Here is a 16,459-nt window from a genome sequence, read left to right as displayed (position 1 = left end):
GATGGTTTTGTTAGTTACACATCTACTGCCCCCCAGTGGCATAAGAAGTGTATCGTAAAACTTGTGAACATGCGATGAAGAGTTCAGAAAACCAAAAAACAACCTTCCTCTCATCCTTCTTACCTTTGGGCTCTGGGGGCGGGGCTACTTTCCGGCTTCGCCGTCCTGATGGAGCGCTCTCTTGAGACACGGATGGACTGGATTCTTCAGGGTCAACATGAGTCTCACTAACAGTTGTGCACTCTTCATCATAATTATCCTCATTCTCCTCTGCCGCCGCCGCCTCCTCCTCTTCATCCTCCTCTTCTCCGCTGGGCGGAAGTTCTTTCATGTTGAAGAGCACTGCGGGCAAGTTGGGGCGCTTGGGAGGCAACTTCTACAAGAGAGGAGAAACGGAAGAAATAGGCCGAGCTAAATCCAGAAACAAACGCTGCTTATGAAAGATGAGACGGAGTTATGAAACCTACCCCGATGGTACCGGTCTTCAGTTTGAATTTGCTCCCTCCCTTCATGGCTCCGAACAGCGGTAAGCTCTTTGTAGGCTTCCCTGGCTCTGAGCTGCCACTGTCACACAGACACACATCAAAACAGCTTTAAATATTGAAATGTGTCCGGATATACTGCAGATCTTAATAAACCAGATGGAAGAAAACGATGCAGGACACTCCTTCGACGTTGCAATGTGGGAAACTTCACATTCTTGGTTACATATTGTGAGTCCCTCTGGTGAGCGTAGAACATCCTCTAAACACATTCCCGTTCTTTAACATAACCGCTATGGCTGACGTGCTGCTATCTGCTGCATGAACTCATGTGTGAGGTCTGACCTCGGCTGCAGCGAGGGCATCTGGGCGGGCCGCGTCAGTTCCACCAGCTTGCGGAGCCGCTGGGCTTCTCTGCGCATGTTGGCGACGTGCATGTGAAGCTTCCTGCGCTCCACGGCGTCCATCGCCACCTCGCTCCGCACCGCCGTCATGAAGGCGTCCAGCGGGTCCTCGCTGGCAGCGCTGGAGGAGTCTAAGGGGAGGGATGAGAAGGTGCATGTGTAGGTATCCGACCACAGAGTGGAGGACGGCCGGGCGATGTGACTCACCTCCTCTACCGCCACTGAGCTTGTTCTGAGTCTCCGCCAGCTCCTTCTCCACGGCTGACAGTTTAGCCACCTACAGGAAAAGCAGACACACATGAAGCATACAGCATGCTGAGCATCCATAGCAGTACGAGTGGAGGTTACATAAATCCAAAGTTTACATTTCCATCAAAATAAGCTAGATTTGGTAAAAAATAAAAATGGTAAAAGTTCCTCTTGTGTAAGGGAGCATGGAGCATGCTCATATGAGGAGCATTTGGCTTTAAATCAGGCCATACATACATTATATGGTGATGATTCTTCCCTACTCATAAACAGCAGCATATATTCACCAGTGATTCATAGGTGTCGGGCCGCTCGTCCACCTTCCCCGCCTTCTTCATCCTCTCCTCCCTCTTCCTCTCCACGGTGCCGGTTCGATCCAGGAAGGTGTCGTCGTCACTGTCGTAGTAGTCCTCGTCTTCCCAGTTCTTCTTCTTGCGTTTACGGGACACTAGAGACAGGATGTTCACTATTAGTGTGATCGTCATGACTACGAGCTGAAGCGCCCTCAGACGGCGGTTCACACCTGCTTCCTGGCGGAGCAGCCCTCTGGCTTCCAGCATGCGACATGCCTCCAGGCAGCACAGGACGGCCGCATCCTTCTTCTTCCCCGTGTGGGTTGCCTCGGCGACCAGCTGCCGGCCCTTGGCATCGTCCACCGGGAGCCTGGCGGAGACATTAAAGTGTGCACTTTACAACTGTTCTCATAGCGAGGCTTCTAACCTTAAATCTCATACATCGGGGGTTTCTCTTCACTCACTTTATTCTGCAGAGCCAGGAGCCATGGCTTTTGTCTTCATACTCAAATTCAAGCTCCTCTCCTAAGATTTAGATGCCAAAGTCTAAGTCAATTCAAGAAAGATGGGGAAAAGGAGAAAAGCAGAAGAAGACGTTATTCTTTTTACCTTCCCTGTCATAGAATCCTTGCAAAGCCTTCTTCGGGTCTTTCAGGTAGGCAGCTTCCTGGTCCTCTTGGAACTCTGTTGAAAAAGGGTTTTCCTCGTTCTCGTCTTCCTCAGGAACGGCCTCCTCGTCTGCAGGGGCGAAGCAGGGAGACGGAAGGAATGAAAGGGGAGAAGAGAGGTTTCACACAGTGTAACATAATCCAACAACCGGCAGACAAGCTCACCCATTCCCCAGGAACAGCCGGAGTCGTCCTTGGACACTTTGCCCTTGTTGCTTTCGCCTTGCCCGTCTCCCTCCGTCTCCTCCTCCTCCTCCTCCTCATCAGAACCGTCTCCCATCATCCTCTTCTCCAGCTCTGCCTTCTGTTTTTGGGCTTTCGCCCTCAGCTCTGTCACCGTTAGCTCAGACTCCTCTTCCGCATCAAACTCTGGGCCCTGTGGAAGGAGGAGGAGGAGGAGGAGGAGGAGGAGGAGGAGGAGGAGGACAAGAGCATTCTGATGATAAAAATCATTCTCTTCTTTTATTCCATGCATTCTTCTGCAAACTATATTACCCACAGTGCAACTCACCACCGAGAGTTCAGTTTGAGATTCAGGTGTGTTACGCTAGCAGTCATTTCAACTTGGTCCACATTCTTGTGCAATATCTCTGTGGCCCACTAGAGGGGGCTACCTCATAATAAACATTTATAAAATACACACTAGTAGAAAACACTTTTCAAAATGCCCCAGTAAAAACAGCCATTAATGATGTAAAAATGTATTTTTACCTGATAAATTAATATTAAAATAGTTGCCAACTAAATAAAAAATAAAAGTTGTCTGATTGCCCAAGTTCACAAATTAACTTAAACGTTTAAAAACTCTGCAAATCGAAAAGACGTATGATTGAAAACAATTTTTGCTTTTGAATTCATTCATTAAAATGTTCATTAAAATGTCTGTTGACATCCGTTTTTAAATTTCTAGCACTGTTTCTGGCGTGGATTCGTGATGTACGAAACAAAAGATTAGTGTGATGAGAATATGTCAGGCTGAATAACTAGATATTTGATCTGAGGTGTTGTTTATTCCCTTATGTTTGTATATTTGTTTAGTTTTAGTAAAGTTGTTTGTGTTGATAGGTTTGTGCATGTAGAAACATAAACACATATAAAATAATTAGTGAATGTGATTATATTAAGGGTAAGATCAGTTATCTTTACTATATATTAGGATTTACCTGCAGGATGAACAGCCTTGTGCTGCCACCGAACTTCAGGACGTGTCCCACACGGAGCCGGATGAAGGTCTTCGGGGGGATCTTGTTCTTGTTCACCACGGTGCCGTGTGTGCTGCCCAGGTCGTGGACGTAGAAGCCCCTCTCCTCCCCGACAGACCCCTCCTCCCCGGCCTGCCTGCGGTACTGAACCACGGCGTGGTACCTGGAGATGGACGGGTGCTCCAGGGAGATGTCGCACACGGGTAAACGTCCGACCACGAAGTAGCTTTTCTCCTCGAGGGGTACTGCGTCCACTATGGTGCCGTTTTTAAGGATCTCCAGAGCATAGGGGGCATCCGGAGCCGCGCTACCCCAGGGCGGCTCTGTGTACGGGATAGGGGGGAACTTACCCGCCGGGGGCGCTTGAGCAGGGAGCACCCTGGGTTTGGCGTCTGGCCTGGTTTTCACAGCGGCCACGTTCTCGTCTTTAGCGTCCTCTTCCTGGTCTTCGCTTGTATTGTCACTTACAGGGTCCTCACTCGTTGTGTCCACGACTTCAGCGTCGTTACTTTCCTCCACAGGTTTGATTCCGGCCGCTGTTGCTTTGGACGGAGCAGCGACGTTACCGCGTCTGCTGGCGAGGGAATGCGCCGCGAAAAGAGTCGGCTTTTTAAAAGTGTCCGTTGGTTCTGGTTCGGGTTTCTGTTCGCCTCCATTCTCCGTGGACTCGTCCGTTTCCATGGCGTGGCTCATTTGTTCATCCGTATTCTTCGCGGACGCGTCTGACGGCGGGGAGGCGTCCATGTTTGTTTGGTGCACTGTGAATTTGGTCCGGGTTTTCTAAACATCTGTAAAAAAAAACGCTTAAAATAAATACGCTCAAAAATATGTTTTAAAAAAATCACACGTACACCCTACTTTACCGGAATATATAATTTTAAACCAGTCAACGTCAATGGGAGTGAGGCGGAACGAAACATGTTTCCAACTGTTCACCCGAGATTTTTTGTAAGAAGGGCGAGAAGGTTTACTTCCGGTGTAACTTCCGTTTTAAGATAACGTCATAACGGCATTGGATTTAACATGTTAGACGGTTCGTTCATCCCCGAGCTACGTGAGTTCGTTGTTCTCGTTGTGACGTGTTCGTAATTAACCAGCTAACACGCGTGCTACGTACTTAGCTAGCTGCTCGTAGCTTACCGTCGCTGCTCCTGAATGAGTTGTTCCTCTGGTGTGCTAAACTCCAGCCAGACACCTGCAGACATACGAGTTAAACCGTGGCTTTCATTCATTTCGCGTCACTTTTTCTTGCTTTTCAACTTAAAACTGTATTAATTGCTATTCCCAGTGATTTTTTTACCCCCCATACACGCTGTGTATACTCGCTAATATGTTCGTTATAACGTGTAACCTGTTGGTCAAATGTGTGCCGAAGTAATCAGAAGACAAGCATGTTGTAAAAGCTTTTATAACATTGTTGAGGAGTTAGTATTAACTAACCGTTTTTGTGTCTTCTTCCCTCCTGTATCCGCAAAGACGTCCCCTATCATTTATTTTGAAAATCCAGAGTAAACTGGTTTAAGTTTGTGTCAACAATCAGATTTAGTGCTTTTCATAATCTGATGTTGTTAATACCCTTGATGGATGGGTTCTTCAGCTTCCTCTCCACCTCTCCCTGTTAACAGATTCAGTCCCAGTTTGAATCCTGCTCGTGTCTTTCTGGCTCCGACCCCTCATCATGATGCGTTACTGGGGCGAGATCCCTGGACCTGCCGGGGCTCCACCCAGTCGCAGCTCCTTTGACTTGCTCCAGCGAGAGTTTCGCTCGGTGGAGATGCAGGACCCCCCCCTGCACCAGCCCTCGGCCCAACGTCCACGGCCCACCACCATGTTGGACATCCCGTCGGAGCCTTGCAGCCTCACCATCCACACGGTGCAGCTGTGTCAGCATGCCCGCCGTCTACGCGTTCTCCTGTCGGCGGCCCAGACTCAGGGTCAGAGCTCGGCGTCCTCAGAGAGTGGCAGCAGGCTGGAAGAGGCTGATCCCAACGCGCCCCCACGTCCCCCCACCCCACCCGCTATGCCGGATGACCTGCTACCTGTGGACAGCAAAGCCCCACGGCAACCCTTCCTGCTCCGCCACAGTGATCCTGAAAGTGACTTCTATAAGTGAGTTCATCTTAAACGCTCACAAGTCATTCGAGTTTAGATCTCACAACGTTTTTGTCTGGTATGCATCAATTCCACTTTGTCAGTCCTTGATAAGATACCTGGGCTTTGGGCATTGGCTGATACTGAGTACCAATCCGCTACCAGGTGTTAATCAATAAGCTGTACGCCTCACTGTGTGGAAGTGAAGTTATTTATAGTGTCACAGCAAAAGTCATCACAGGACACTTTACACATAGAGCTGGACTAGAACACGCTCATGAATTTCCCAACGTCACCATAAATAAACACATGCATATAAATGCACAAAATAATGAATTGTACAGCAGCAACTAAGTGAGAAATCTTCAAAATTCATGTGTAAACCTTTTTAATACAGCAACAAATTGGTCAAAAGTTAAACTGGAATAATTAAAACTCCAGAATTTAATTGATTAGCACGATTGTCACGATCCAGCTGATTGAGTTGGTATTTATTTATTTAATTGTATTTATTTACATGCTGTATTTCACAGATACAATCTCAGATACCAACCAGTCTTCTCCTTTCATCTCTCCCGGTTCTTTCCATCATTAGGGGTAAAGGCGAGCCGGTCACGGAGCTGAGCTGGCCCTCCTGCAGGCCGCTTCTCTACCAGTCGGTGGCCACCATCTTGGCCCACGCTGGCTTCGAGTCGGCCCAGGAGAGCGTGCTGGAAACCCTGACCGACCTGGCCCACGAGCACTACCTGCGGCTCGCCCGCATGCTGCGGGTGGCGGTGGACCGCGAGGCTCGGCTCGGAGCGAGTCCCTTCCCCGACGTGGTGGAGCAAGTGTTCCACGAGGTGGGCATCGGCAGCGTGCTGGCCCTGCAGCGCTTCTGGCAGGTGCGGATCAAAGATTACCACAGCTACATGCTGCAGGTGAGCTTTATATAGGTTTCAAATTAAACATAGTTCTCCTAACAGCTAAATGTAACAAATACATTCATATTTAATAAATATATTGAATTGTTATGTATTAAAATAATGGTATCCAGATCGGCCTTTTGTCACTGATAACAGATCCAGCTATTCAACATTCAAATATTCAATATCAGTGTCAGAACTGCTGCGTCTCTATTATATTTCTTTATCTATTTTAATATCTGTGGTTATATTATGTGATTGTTTGGCCAATGTTGCAAATCAATGAGACGGACTGTTTTTATGGCAGTACTGATTGTTATTATTGATTGGTATTTAATTTAAACAATAATTCCTGTCTGTTTATAATCTTGATATTGTTTCTCGTTTGATCTTCACGAAAACTATATCATATGCCAGTAAACATAAAATTACATATACTACGGTACATGATTTTATCCATATTGCCCACTCATATTGTGAGTATTTTTTTTTAAATTGCTATGCATCATGAAGCAGAGGAGAAGCTATGACATAGACTAGAAACAGTTCTGGTGCTGAAAACAATGAATCCTGTTCATCAAATAGTCCATTTAGAGAAAAGTTTAATAATCAGTTAATTGCTGAAGTCATTTATCAAACAAAACATCAAACATTCTCTACTTCCAGCTTCTCTAATATGAGTTAGCTATTGTAAAGTTAGCATTGTGAATTGAATCATTTCATTTTGTGGACGATCTCTGGGGAAACAGTAGAAGAAGTCCCCGCGGGTTCTGGTAAGCTCTGGGTTCATTGTGGCCATTTTGCATTATATTCTGACATTATATCGTCTAAAAGGAGAATTTGAGAAACAGTCAGCCGGTGACATGACAATGAAAACAATCCCGTTTGGCACAGTGCTGAAGAAAAAAGCAGACCATTTGAAAATGTCACCACAACAACGCTGAGTCATCTCAGAGAGCATACAGAACCACGTAGTGAGAACAATGGACCGGATGGCAACTCGTGTTCAAGCTGCTTGGAAATGAGACAGAAACCAAAGTGAGAGATTCACTGTCTTCGGTGCAAACATGGCTTCTAAAGATAGACAGGTTGATGGATTGAATTCAAATACTGTATAACGAACTGGTCCTGATAAGAGATTTCCTCTCCCAGGTGAGCAAAGATCTGTCGGAGGAATATGAACGCCTGGTGAACCCAGAGAAGGCTCTGGAGGACTCCAAACCCCCGAGGATCAAGGAGGAGCCCATGAGCGACATCTCCTTCCCCGTCAGTGAGGAGCCCGAGGCCGACCTGGCCTCTGGGGACCAAGCTCTGCCCATGGGGGTCCTCGGGGCCCACAGTGAGAAGCTGGCTTCAGGCCTGGATGGGGACCATTCTCCTCACACCTCAGGTGAGACCCCAGACTGTACGTTGGTTTGTGGACTTCTGTTCTAAACCATCTTGGCGATCTTTATTGAACCGGACTTTTCAAGCCTGCTATCAGAACCGTGTGGCCACACCCAGTTTAACCAAAGTCCTGCTGAAGCTTCGCCACCTGCTCTACCCAGAAATCCTACCGAGCCTTCACTTTAGGAAGTCTACACTCTCCTGCTGCATGCGCCTTGTTGAAGTCCTACTTCTCCTCATTGGTCACTTTGGTGGACTGAGGGCCATTCTAACCAATAGGAGAAAGAGGGCTTGTTCGCCCTCCTATTCTAAGGCAGTATCTGTACTTATGGGTATCTTGAGTCATTTTCGACTCTCTTGGCTCCAAAATACAACTCAGTTTACTCCCTTTATATGGGCCAAACTTCCCGTGGCTAGCTTTAAACACTTGATTAATGACTTCCTCCCAGACTGATGTGCCACTCCGGCCGAAACCTCCATGCAGAAGACCTCTCCTACCAGTTAAATCATCGCATATTTGTACCAGGCTGTACATCTTTTATTTTTGCTGTAAAATTGGGAATTTTAACATGTAAGTTGACTGGCGTTTGGGGCCACCCTCTAGTGGTCGATCCATGAACCGCAGCCTTCTGCTTTGCTGTTAGTGACGTGGAGGTCAAAGGTGCTGTGGTTGGTCTCGTAAATCGTTCAGCCAGTAACGTCTGATAAGCTCTGTGCAGAAGGTTAGCAGTGGAAATGCTTTGCTCAATGTGTGAAACTGAAAAGTAGAGATGACTTTCCTCGATATGCTTCGTTGTATTCAACACTCCATCAGAAAACAAATGGATCACCGTACCGGCAGACTCTTATTGTCATTATTAATATCTCTGAATGGGAACTCACTAGTCCCTGGCTGTTAAACCTAAAGCATCGCCATGTTGGATCAGGTGATTTAATCATGAAACTGCTTCTGCCTTCGTCGTGTGACACTCACAACAAATATGTAAACACCAAGTCAGACCGCTGATTGTATGAAAATGATTCCGTTCAAACCAGATAAATGTTGTTTACCGTCATGAACTGGTTTCTGGGTGAACGTCTTGCAGCAGAGATTCATGCTTTCCATTTATTTGGTGTTGAAGTTCTTCCCTTCTCGCTGATATTGAAGGTATTAGATCTCCTACTGTGAATGTGAATACGTTTCGCCTCCTCCCCAAAACATCGCCAGCTTCAAGTTGAGAAAGTTATCACCTCGTTGGCTTTGAAGTGTAACTACACTGTTGTTTCTCCAACCTTACAGCATATCTGCAGCGTTCTTTTACGCCTCCAGAGAGCAATTCTTTTTGCTTTGCATGTTAAACACGGCGTATTTCCACTCTCACTTTTGGAAGTGACTCATTGGATGGTAATACTCTGGTGTTGATATCAGACTTCTCCCTGAAGAAGGAAAAGATGAGAGCTCTTTTGGCTTCTCTAAAACAAATACACCAGTGCAAATGTCAAAGAGCTTTATTCTTTGCAGTAATACAAGTAGTATCATTCACACTGGGGGCAGCGACGTGCTTTAATTCAGCTTAGTCGTTCATAAGGCTTCATCTTTTCTGATCAATATTGAGATCATGATCATTGATTTTACTGACAAAATGTTTCTATTTCACATTACATAGTAGACTTACTTTCTGGCTGCATGATGTTTGGAAAAAAACTGACATTGCAATATTTTTTTTCTGTGATGTGTGTGTGTATATATATATATATATATATATATATATATATATATGTATATATATGTATATATATGTATATTGCAATAAGAAAAATAAACATGAATATTCAGCCTAAATTGTGTATACTGCATCTTAAAGTTAAGTGTACCAATCTGGTGGAAGCGAGATAAATAATTTAATCAGAAACACTTGGGTTGTGTAGCTGCTAACGGTGATGACATGGCAAAAAAAAGTCAGACCCACAACGTGGTTAACGAGAGGGGCTCGGTGTTTCAGGCTCGGGGGCTGACATCGCCCAGACCCCTCCCACTGAGGGGGTCCGGCCCGGTAGACGGCCGTGCTGGTTCAGTCCAGGTGAAGTGTGAACAGCTGAAGGTCGGAGATGATCCTCTCACAATGAGCGGCCGTTCCCGACCTTCTCATCGGAGAGCGGCGGCTCCCCAAACCTGAATCCAAAGCGTCCTGAACGCCGGCTGGTGGCTCTGAGTGAAGGTTTTTCAATTAGAAGCAGCCAAGTCTCCACATGACGGGATGTCCTGTTCATTTAATAGTGGGAAGCCACACCTGTGACCCCCCTTCATACTCAATTCATAGTGCAGCCTTACTCTTTAATTACACTGATTTTAAAAATTGCTACATTTTCTGGTGGAAAATCATCTTTGCTAAAGTGATGCTCTCTCTCTCCTAAGGTGGGGGCGGGGCCAACAACTCCCCACTCTGGCCACAGGTCAAAATGGAGCCGCAGGATGGCGACGAGGGCCAGGGTGCCGGCCACCACCACCACCACCATCACCACCACCATCATCACCACCACCACGGGGTCCTGGGGGGAGACGTGTTCGAGGAGGGGGGGCCCATGTCCACCATGAGCGAGTCGGGAGGAGCCATGGCGACCTCTCCTGGAGGCGGGGCATCAGACGCCAGCTACGCCTCGCATTCGCCCGACTCCTTGATGAGCACCTCGCCCGTCTTCAACCAAAGACCCAAGAAGCGGGCGAAGAAGATGTGAGGGCCAGATTTGTGGATGGAAGAAGCTCCGTGAACTCTGAACCTAAAGTCTTCCACATTCCCAGAATCTGACAGAAAATAGTGCCGAGACACATCAGCTGTCGAGATCACATTGGTGTCATGAATGAACTGATGTTCTGTAGTTTTTCACGTTTGTTTGTATGAGTACGTTTCTCTCTAATAGCTGAATATGTTGACTTTATAATGGGGTGAGATGTCAAAAGAATAAACATCTTTTGAAGTATCAGTTTTGTTCATTTGCGTTTATTAAGTGGTTTTCAGAGAAAGTAGGAGGAGGATGAGTATGAGCCTAATGAATAGAAGAAAACAAAGCGGTCCAAAAGCAAATCATTTAGTTTAACGGCTTAATAATTCAGCACAACGGTTTGTTTTCCCGAGCTGTTAAGTCTCGTTCTCCTCACACACCAATTACTGCCGGCGCCGTTCATTACCATTAAAGATGCTCCGCCGGAAAAGGAAAATATTGTTTTCTCCCTCGTAAAGATGCTGTTGCATATTATGATGTATCCCCCGCTGCTGTACACTTTACTGTACATGTCACAGCGGAACGACACACACACACACACACACACACTCCACACCTGTCAACCTGAAGCCGCTCCGCTAAATTAGCATCTGTTTGGGTAATGAGGCAAAGCTGGGAATGCAACACCAGAGGCAATTATGGCTGGAGTGTCTGCATCATGGAGGCGACATCAATCCCGTCTTAATGGCAAATTAATTGCGGCACGCATAATTCTGCATGCGGAAAGAGCGGGCTTCTTTGAAGCCACGTGATTGGCTTTTGTGTGGGCCTCTTTCATTCCCACAATCCGGCTGCTAATTGTCTTCACCTATGGGACGTGCTGACGGGGTCATGAGCTGATATTCAAGGCATTTAGAGTTGGTTTATGTGTGTTTGCGTGGCAGCGTAGTAAAACAGACAGCGTGTGTGATCCAGGTGAGCAGCTGGAAAACACAACCAGCATTCCAGACTCGTGGCTTCCAGCGCTCCGCTTGTCAACGTCGATACCTGGGAGAGTGTGACGTTCTGCCTGCTCTGACGTTCTGACTGCTCTGACGTTCTGACTGCTCTGACGTTCTGACTGCTCTGACGTTCTGCCACAGTCGCAGCAGAAAGACGGCATCGACGACCTCGTCACTCCCAAACCGATGGAGGCCGGTACTGTGCCTTTAAGAATGAAAAACACTCACACATGTCTACATATATCATACTTGGCAGAAGGAATATGTATATTTGACATTTTACATTAAAAAGAAATTAAAGTAAGTACATTTACTGACTGTGTAGTACTAGCACAGCTGTCGTCATGTAATGGACAAAAATTGACCTCAACAAAGTTTTTTATGTAAAATCCTGATCGGAAATATAACTAATAACCACAGCCGTCAAATCAATGTAGTGTAGTAAAAAGTAGAACAGCCTCATTATGAATTGTGGAGTAGAAGTATGAAGTATCATCGAATAGAAACACATGTAAGGCGTACCAAGGAGTACAAAATTGTACTATATTGTAAGTAAATGTATTTATTTTCCACATCTTCTGACAACTTCTTTCTTTATTCTACAGGAAACATTTATTATCCAATCAAAGCATCAGCAGCTGTGGTCGTGTAACCGTTTAACTGGAATCACGTCTTATCACAGAAAAGTAAATCTATTCCTGAGAGAAACCAGTTGTGACTGGTGGGATTGAACGGGTTCACGTCTTGTTATACTGGTGTTGTGACAACGTGACCCTCAGTCTGTCAGCAGCTGGTGAGGAGCTTCACGCCGGAGACGAGGCGTAGTTACAACAATGTCAGAAGGCTTTTTGAGCGGGGGTCTCTGAGAGGACCCAACAATGATTAATTACCTTCTACGTGGAATTTAATTCCTCCATGGAGTTTGAGTTTGCAAACAGAATGAGGAATACGTTGGTTTGCATGATGAGCTTGATGCTCCTTCGCTCATTTGTCTGTTTCCTTAACAAATCACATGGAAATGGGAGACAGTCAGCTTTGTCAGATAAGTGTCTACTTGGTGTTCATCAACATAGCGAGCCGGCTCTGCATGCTTTTTAGTGCATATATATACTGTATGTATATATATATATATATATATATATATATATATATATCATACTTTTTTAAATAAAAACTGCATCATGTTGAATAGTTCTAGGTTTCTATTCCATGGAATTATGTGCTTATTTCCTGTATATTTCAGTGATGATGCTTCAAATTCAGGCTCAGCCGTATGACCTGATATTGCAGCCTATTATTTTATGTATTATTTCTAAGAAGTATGCTAAAGTCGTGCAGTCTCTCCCCACTTATAAACCTCACAACTCATACACAAACAGGCCGACGCCGAAGACACTTTTATGTTCAAACAGGATCAGCACCACGGACAGCGCTACGCGGTGCTCAGCTCTCTTTTGTTTACTGTCATGTTTGTTTGATTGTTTCAGTTTTGTGCCTTTACTGGTTCATTCTAGTGAGACTTTACTGACGGTGGAGGCCGTTGGATATTTATAACTGATAAAGCGTCTCTAGAAAAATAACTTTTTGTTGGTTTGGACTCACATTTTGACTCATTTGAACTGACATAGTCATGTTCACTGTGTCATAACCCCTCAAACAAACTGCTATGTTGTTTCTTCTCTATGAGCTTTAATTATCTGGAGTTGAACACAACAAAAAACTACATGTTGTGTTGTGTGTGAGTCTGTACTTGAATTATATATTTCCGAGGGATACATCCTGTTTTATTCCGTGACATGTGTGGCCGAACATAACCCATAACCTCCACCATGTTTGCCCTGAAGCCTTCGATTGGTAGAGCTCAGGACTCGGGGGGGCGGGTCAAAGCAGACCGTTTCCATGTAGCTCTCTGTAACCTGCTTTTACATGATCCCTTTCATCTTTATAGAACAGGGCGACTCTGGAAATGGAGCCGCCTGGAAATCTATTTGACTGGAAACAATATTGGTCTTTTGAAGTGGCATTTCTGTGGAGTTGAATTCAGTTCATCATTCGTCCATCGGAGGGCAATCTTGTGCCGCTCACAAACTGTAGCTGGACTGCCCTCTCTGCTTCAGATGCAGGATTGAACATTCTCCCAGATGCACAGAGACCCGGGCCCTCCCAAGCCTTCAGAGGGAGGAAGGGTCGCACAGCATGAGAAGGCTGCAGACTTGTGTTGAGATGTTACTCAATGATTACGTTTCCACACGGCAGTAATTAGCTGTGGCGACTGCATGTTCTCCTGGATGTCTGAATGCCGATGCATCTAAGAAACCAACCCTGTAATGGCATGCCAAACCAGTGAGCACACGGGAGTCTTTATCAAGATAAAAAAAATGAAAAAAATGCATATAGTTCTGCAAGCTTGTCATTTCCCAGGACTTCCCCCACTCTGATGTCTGTTTTTCATCTTAATGTGCGTTTCCTTTTACCGAAAGGTGCGTCTGAATCAGGTTTTCAATCCCTAATTGCTTGTCAGTCACGGCAGCTCGTTGTGGAGTTCAGTGTTTCCTCACATCTGCCTTTGCAGCACAAGGGCGAGGTTAGCCAATTAGGGGATTGTGCCTGCACATAGCTGGCAGCAAGTGCACTAAAATAGCATCGCCATTTTCTCTATTCCATACACCAACTGATACGCCAGCGGGTAATGTATTCACATCAGCCACCGAGAGCACTTTAAATGGTACTATTGATATGATAAAGATTTCACCAATTAAGTACAATACGAGCTCTTAGTGTTCAAATGCATTAAAGTGTCTGAAACCACCTTTGCAGTGTCTGTGATGCTGTCGCCGGCAAAGAGAGAAAGTCAGCTTCCTTCTTCATCCCTGTTTTTTTTCCCTCGTCTATATTTTCTTTACGTTTCGGGTAAATCCGATGTTCTGGCGTTCTCAGTGATTTCTGAGCAGATCTATGGAGCTTTGTTCAGAATGGACATTGCAGGTTATATAATCTCATAAGGAGTTACAGTGAATCTAATAATATACGTATCATATCTAGATGTTCACATTTGACTGAGTTGTGATGACGACTATGATTTTTGACACAAATCTCAGGATTTAAAGGCTTTAAAGTAGATTTTCAGCGTTTTCCAGGCCCAGGCCCCCATTACATATAAATAAAATTATGTTGCTTATTAAACTGCTCAATAATAATGTGTAGCACAGCCTACAATGCCAGGTATAAAAGTACTTTTTATGGAATCAATACTAATACATTAAAACAAGAAATGTTGACAGATTCATATATTTATAGAACATTATTTCTACATCACAATTTCACAACATTTAACAAATAGGATTCTATTTAGGTTGTAGTCATGTGTATGTTTGGATATACTAACATTTTTGAAGAAAACAAGTTTGGGATCAAATCATTTTGGGGACCTCCTGTCCTCCTTTGCTTTTAAGCATCTTGATCGCTCACAGTTTGAAATACTCTGGCCCGGACATAAACTATCAGCACGACACATGTGGAAAATTACATCCATCTTTGCTTATATAATGCCACAGGGTAGGCCCACTTATGCCAGTTTGTCATTCTGGCATATCTTTTAATGAAACCCTCATTTTCCAGCGCTGTGGCAGAATAAAAGGGTCACGGGGTCGTTCCACCTCACCTCGCGGCCGCGTACTTGGGAAGAGGCTGCGTCAAGTGTGACACATTGTCAGGAAGCCGCTCGGCTCGGCAGCTGTGATGCTTTGATGAGTCCTCGTGTCAACCTGTTGAGTGTGTGACACCATCCCATCCCCATCAGTTGGCACATTTTCAGGAACTGTCAAAACACTTTGGAGATTGTGTGAAAGCTGAGTGCAAACGGCGACGGTTGACAGGAATGGAGGCACTCGCTTAAAAAAAAAGAAGAAATCTATATAGGTAGCACCGCTCCATCATGATGGATATTTGTTGGCATTCCCTGCAAAGCTGCTGAATTTAGATGTGCAGACGAGATGCCAGGCGGAGAGGAGGGTTTGTTTACTTGCTGGAGGTGATGTTGAGAACGGGATGAAATGGGGACCTAACCTTTCTGCCAAATCCCCATAGAGCAGCATTCCAAGTAAACAATCAGGTTTACTTCCATTCAAAAGGGCAACAAGGCAGCAAACCCACACACTGTGCACTATGTACTGAACGGCAGAGACGCGACACTGACTTATTATTTCTCTCCCACTCAAACTTTCTCCTTAAATGAATCCTCATATTTTAAGCCATAGATTTCTGTCCAACTTCACAGATTCTTGAGAACACATTTTTTTTATTAGGCTATAACACACTAATTATTATCTCACACGGAGAGAGATGGAGGATGTAAGCTTGTGCTGAGAGCTCCGTCCTCTTCCAGCTCTCTTTTATTCAGGGTGCAACAAAGTATCAGGTAGTACTTTATACACCGCTGTTGTATTTCGTAGATTAGTTGAAGTTCTTTTTAGTCTGTATCGTTGTTTCACTTTGTGAGCTTGAGCTTTTGCTGCGATCTCACTGTTTCTTGACAGAAATAAACTGCAACAAATGGTCCACAGCCTGTGGAGTTAACCCCGCTGTCTTTTGTCTCCTTTTACAGACGAATCAAACGGCAGCCGTTTCTTTTCACTGTTGCCTCCTCCTGCTGACGTTGAGACAAACGGGTTTACTTTCGAAGAAAAAACACTTTCTAAGAAAAAACGCTTTATATTGTTTGCTGCACTGTTGCCAAACATGTCTGATCTGAAGACAGTAAAACAAATGAAACTCATCACTGAATAAAGTACATGTACTCAAGTAATGTACTTATATGACTTTGACAGACTTACCTGAGTATTTAATGCTCCCTTACACTTCTATTCCACATTATCTGAGAGGCAAATATTTTACTTTTTATTCCAGCACATTTATTTGATAGTTATAGTAAAAACCATATGCTTATGGTCTACGATTTAGAATAAAAATAAATCCATTCAGTCTATCAGCCGTAGGCCTGCATAGACATTGACCAATGGGAGCCATTGCTCCGGAAGGCTCCCATTGGCTCGTACCCTCCATCCAATCCCCTCGTCTCC

The 16,459-nt window shown here is 45.1% G+C and overlaps 2 protein-coding genes across 3 annotated transcripts in view; one reads left to right on the top strand and one right to left on the bottom strand.

Moving 5' to 3' along the window:
* The window catches only part of slc4a1ap (solute carrier family 4 member 1 adaptor protein), a 7,598-nt gene extending 3,530 nt beyond the window's left edge, over positions 1-4,068 (bottom strand). Inside the window, exons 1-10 of the mRNA XM_084013953.1 lie at positions 3,260-4,068; positions 2,262-2,472; positions 2,038-2,166; positions 1,893-1,953; positions 1,659-1,798; positions 1,423-1,583; positions 1,094-1,163; positions 828-1,017; positions 468-564; positions 124-376 (exon numbers count right to left, since the gene is read on the bottom strand). Of these exons, the coding sequence (XP_083870079.1) occupies positions 124-376; positions 468-564; positions 828-1,017; positions 1,094-1,163; positions 1,423-1,583; positions 1,659-1,798; positions 1,893-1,953; positions 2,038-2,166; positions 2,262-2,472; positions 3,260-4,042 (2,095 nt within the window). The 5' untranslated portion in view covers positions 4,043-4,068. The remainder of the gene's footprint in view (positions 1-123; positions 377-467; positions 565-827; positions 1,018-1,093; positions 1,164-1,422; positions 1,584-1,658; positions 1,799-1,892; positions 1,954-2,037; positions 2,167-2,261; positions 2,473-3,259) is intronic.
* supt7l (SPT7 like, STAGA complex subunit gamma) lies at positions 2,676-10,638 on the top strand. 2 transcript variants are annotated; one of them, XM_084013961.1, is made up of 5 exons: positions 2,676-2,688; positions 4,930-5,407; positions 5,985-6,309; positions 7,447-7,684; positions 10,076-10,638. In XM_084013961.1, exons 2-5 carry the CDS (start codon positions 4,977-4,979, stop codon positions 10,393-10,395), a joined length of 1,314 nt encoding a protein of 437 aa, XP_083870087.1. In that variant the 5' UTR covers positions 2,676-2,688; positions 4,930-4,976; the 3' UTR covers positions 10,396-10,638. The 2 variants fall into 2 exon arrangements, with proteins under 2 accessions (XP_083870087.1, XP_083870086.1); XM_084013960.1 differs by lacking the exon at positions 2,676-2,688 and adding an exon at positions 4,248-4,352 and having other exon boundaries at positions 4,924-5,407.
* Positions 10,639-16,459: the final 5,821 nt, after the last annotated feature.

Source organism: Eutrigla gurnardus (genome assembly GCF_963514095.1).
Source record: "Eutrigla gurnardus genome assembly, chromosome: 7".
Lineage (NCBI taxonomy): Eukaryota > Metazoa > Chordata > Actinopteri > Perciformes > Triglidae > Eutrigla > Eutrigla gurnardus.
This window is presented reverse-complemented; position numbering and strand designations above follow the sequence as displayed.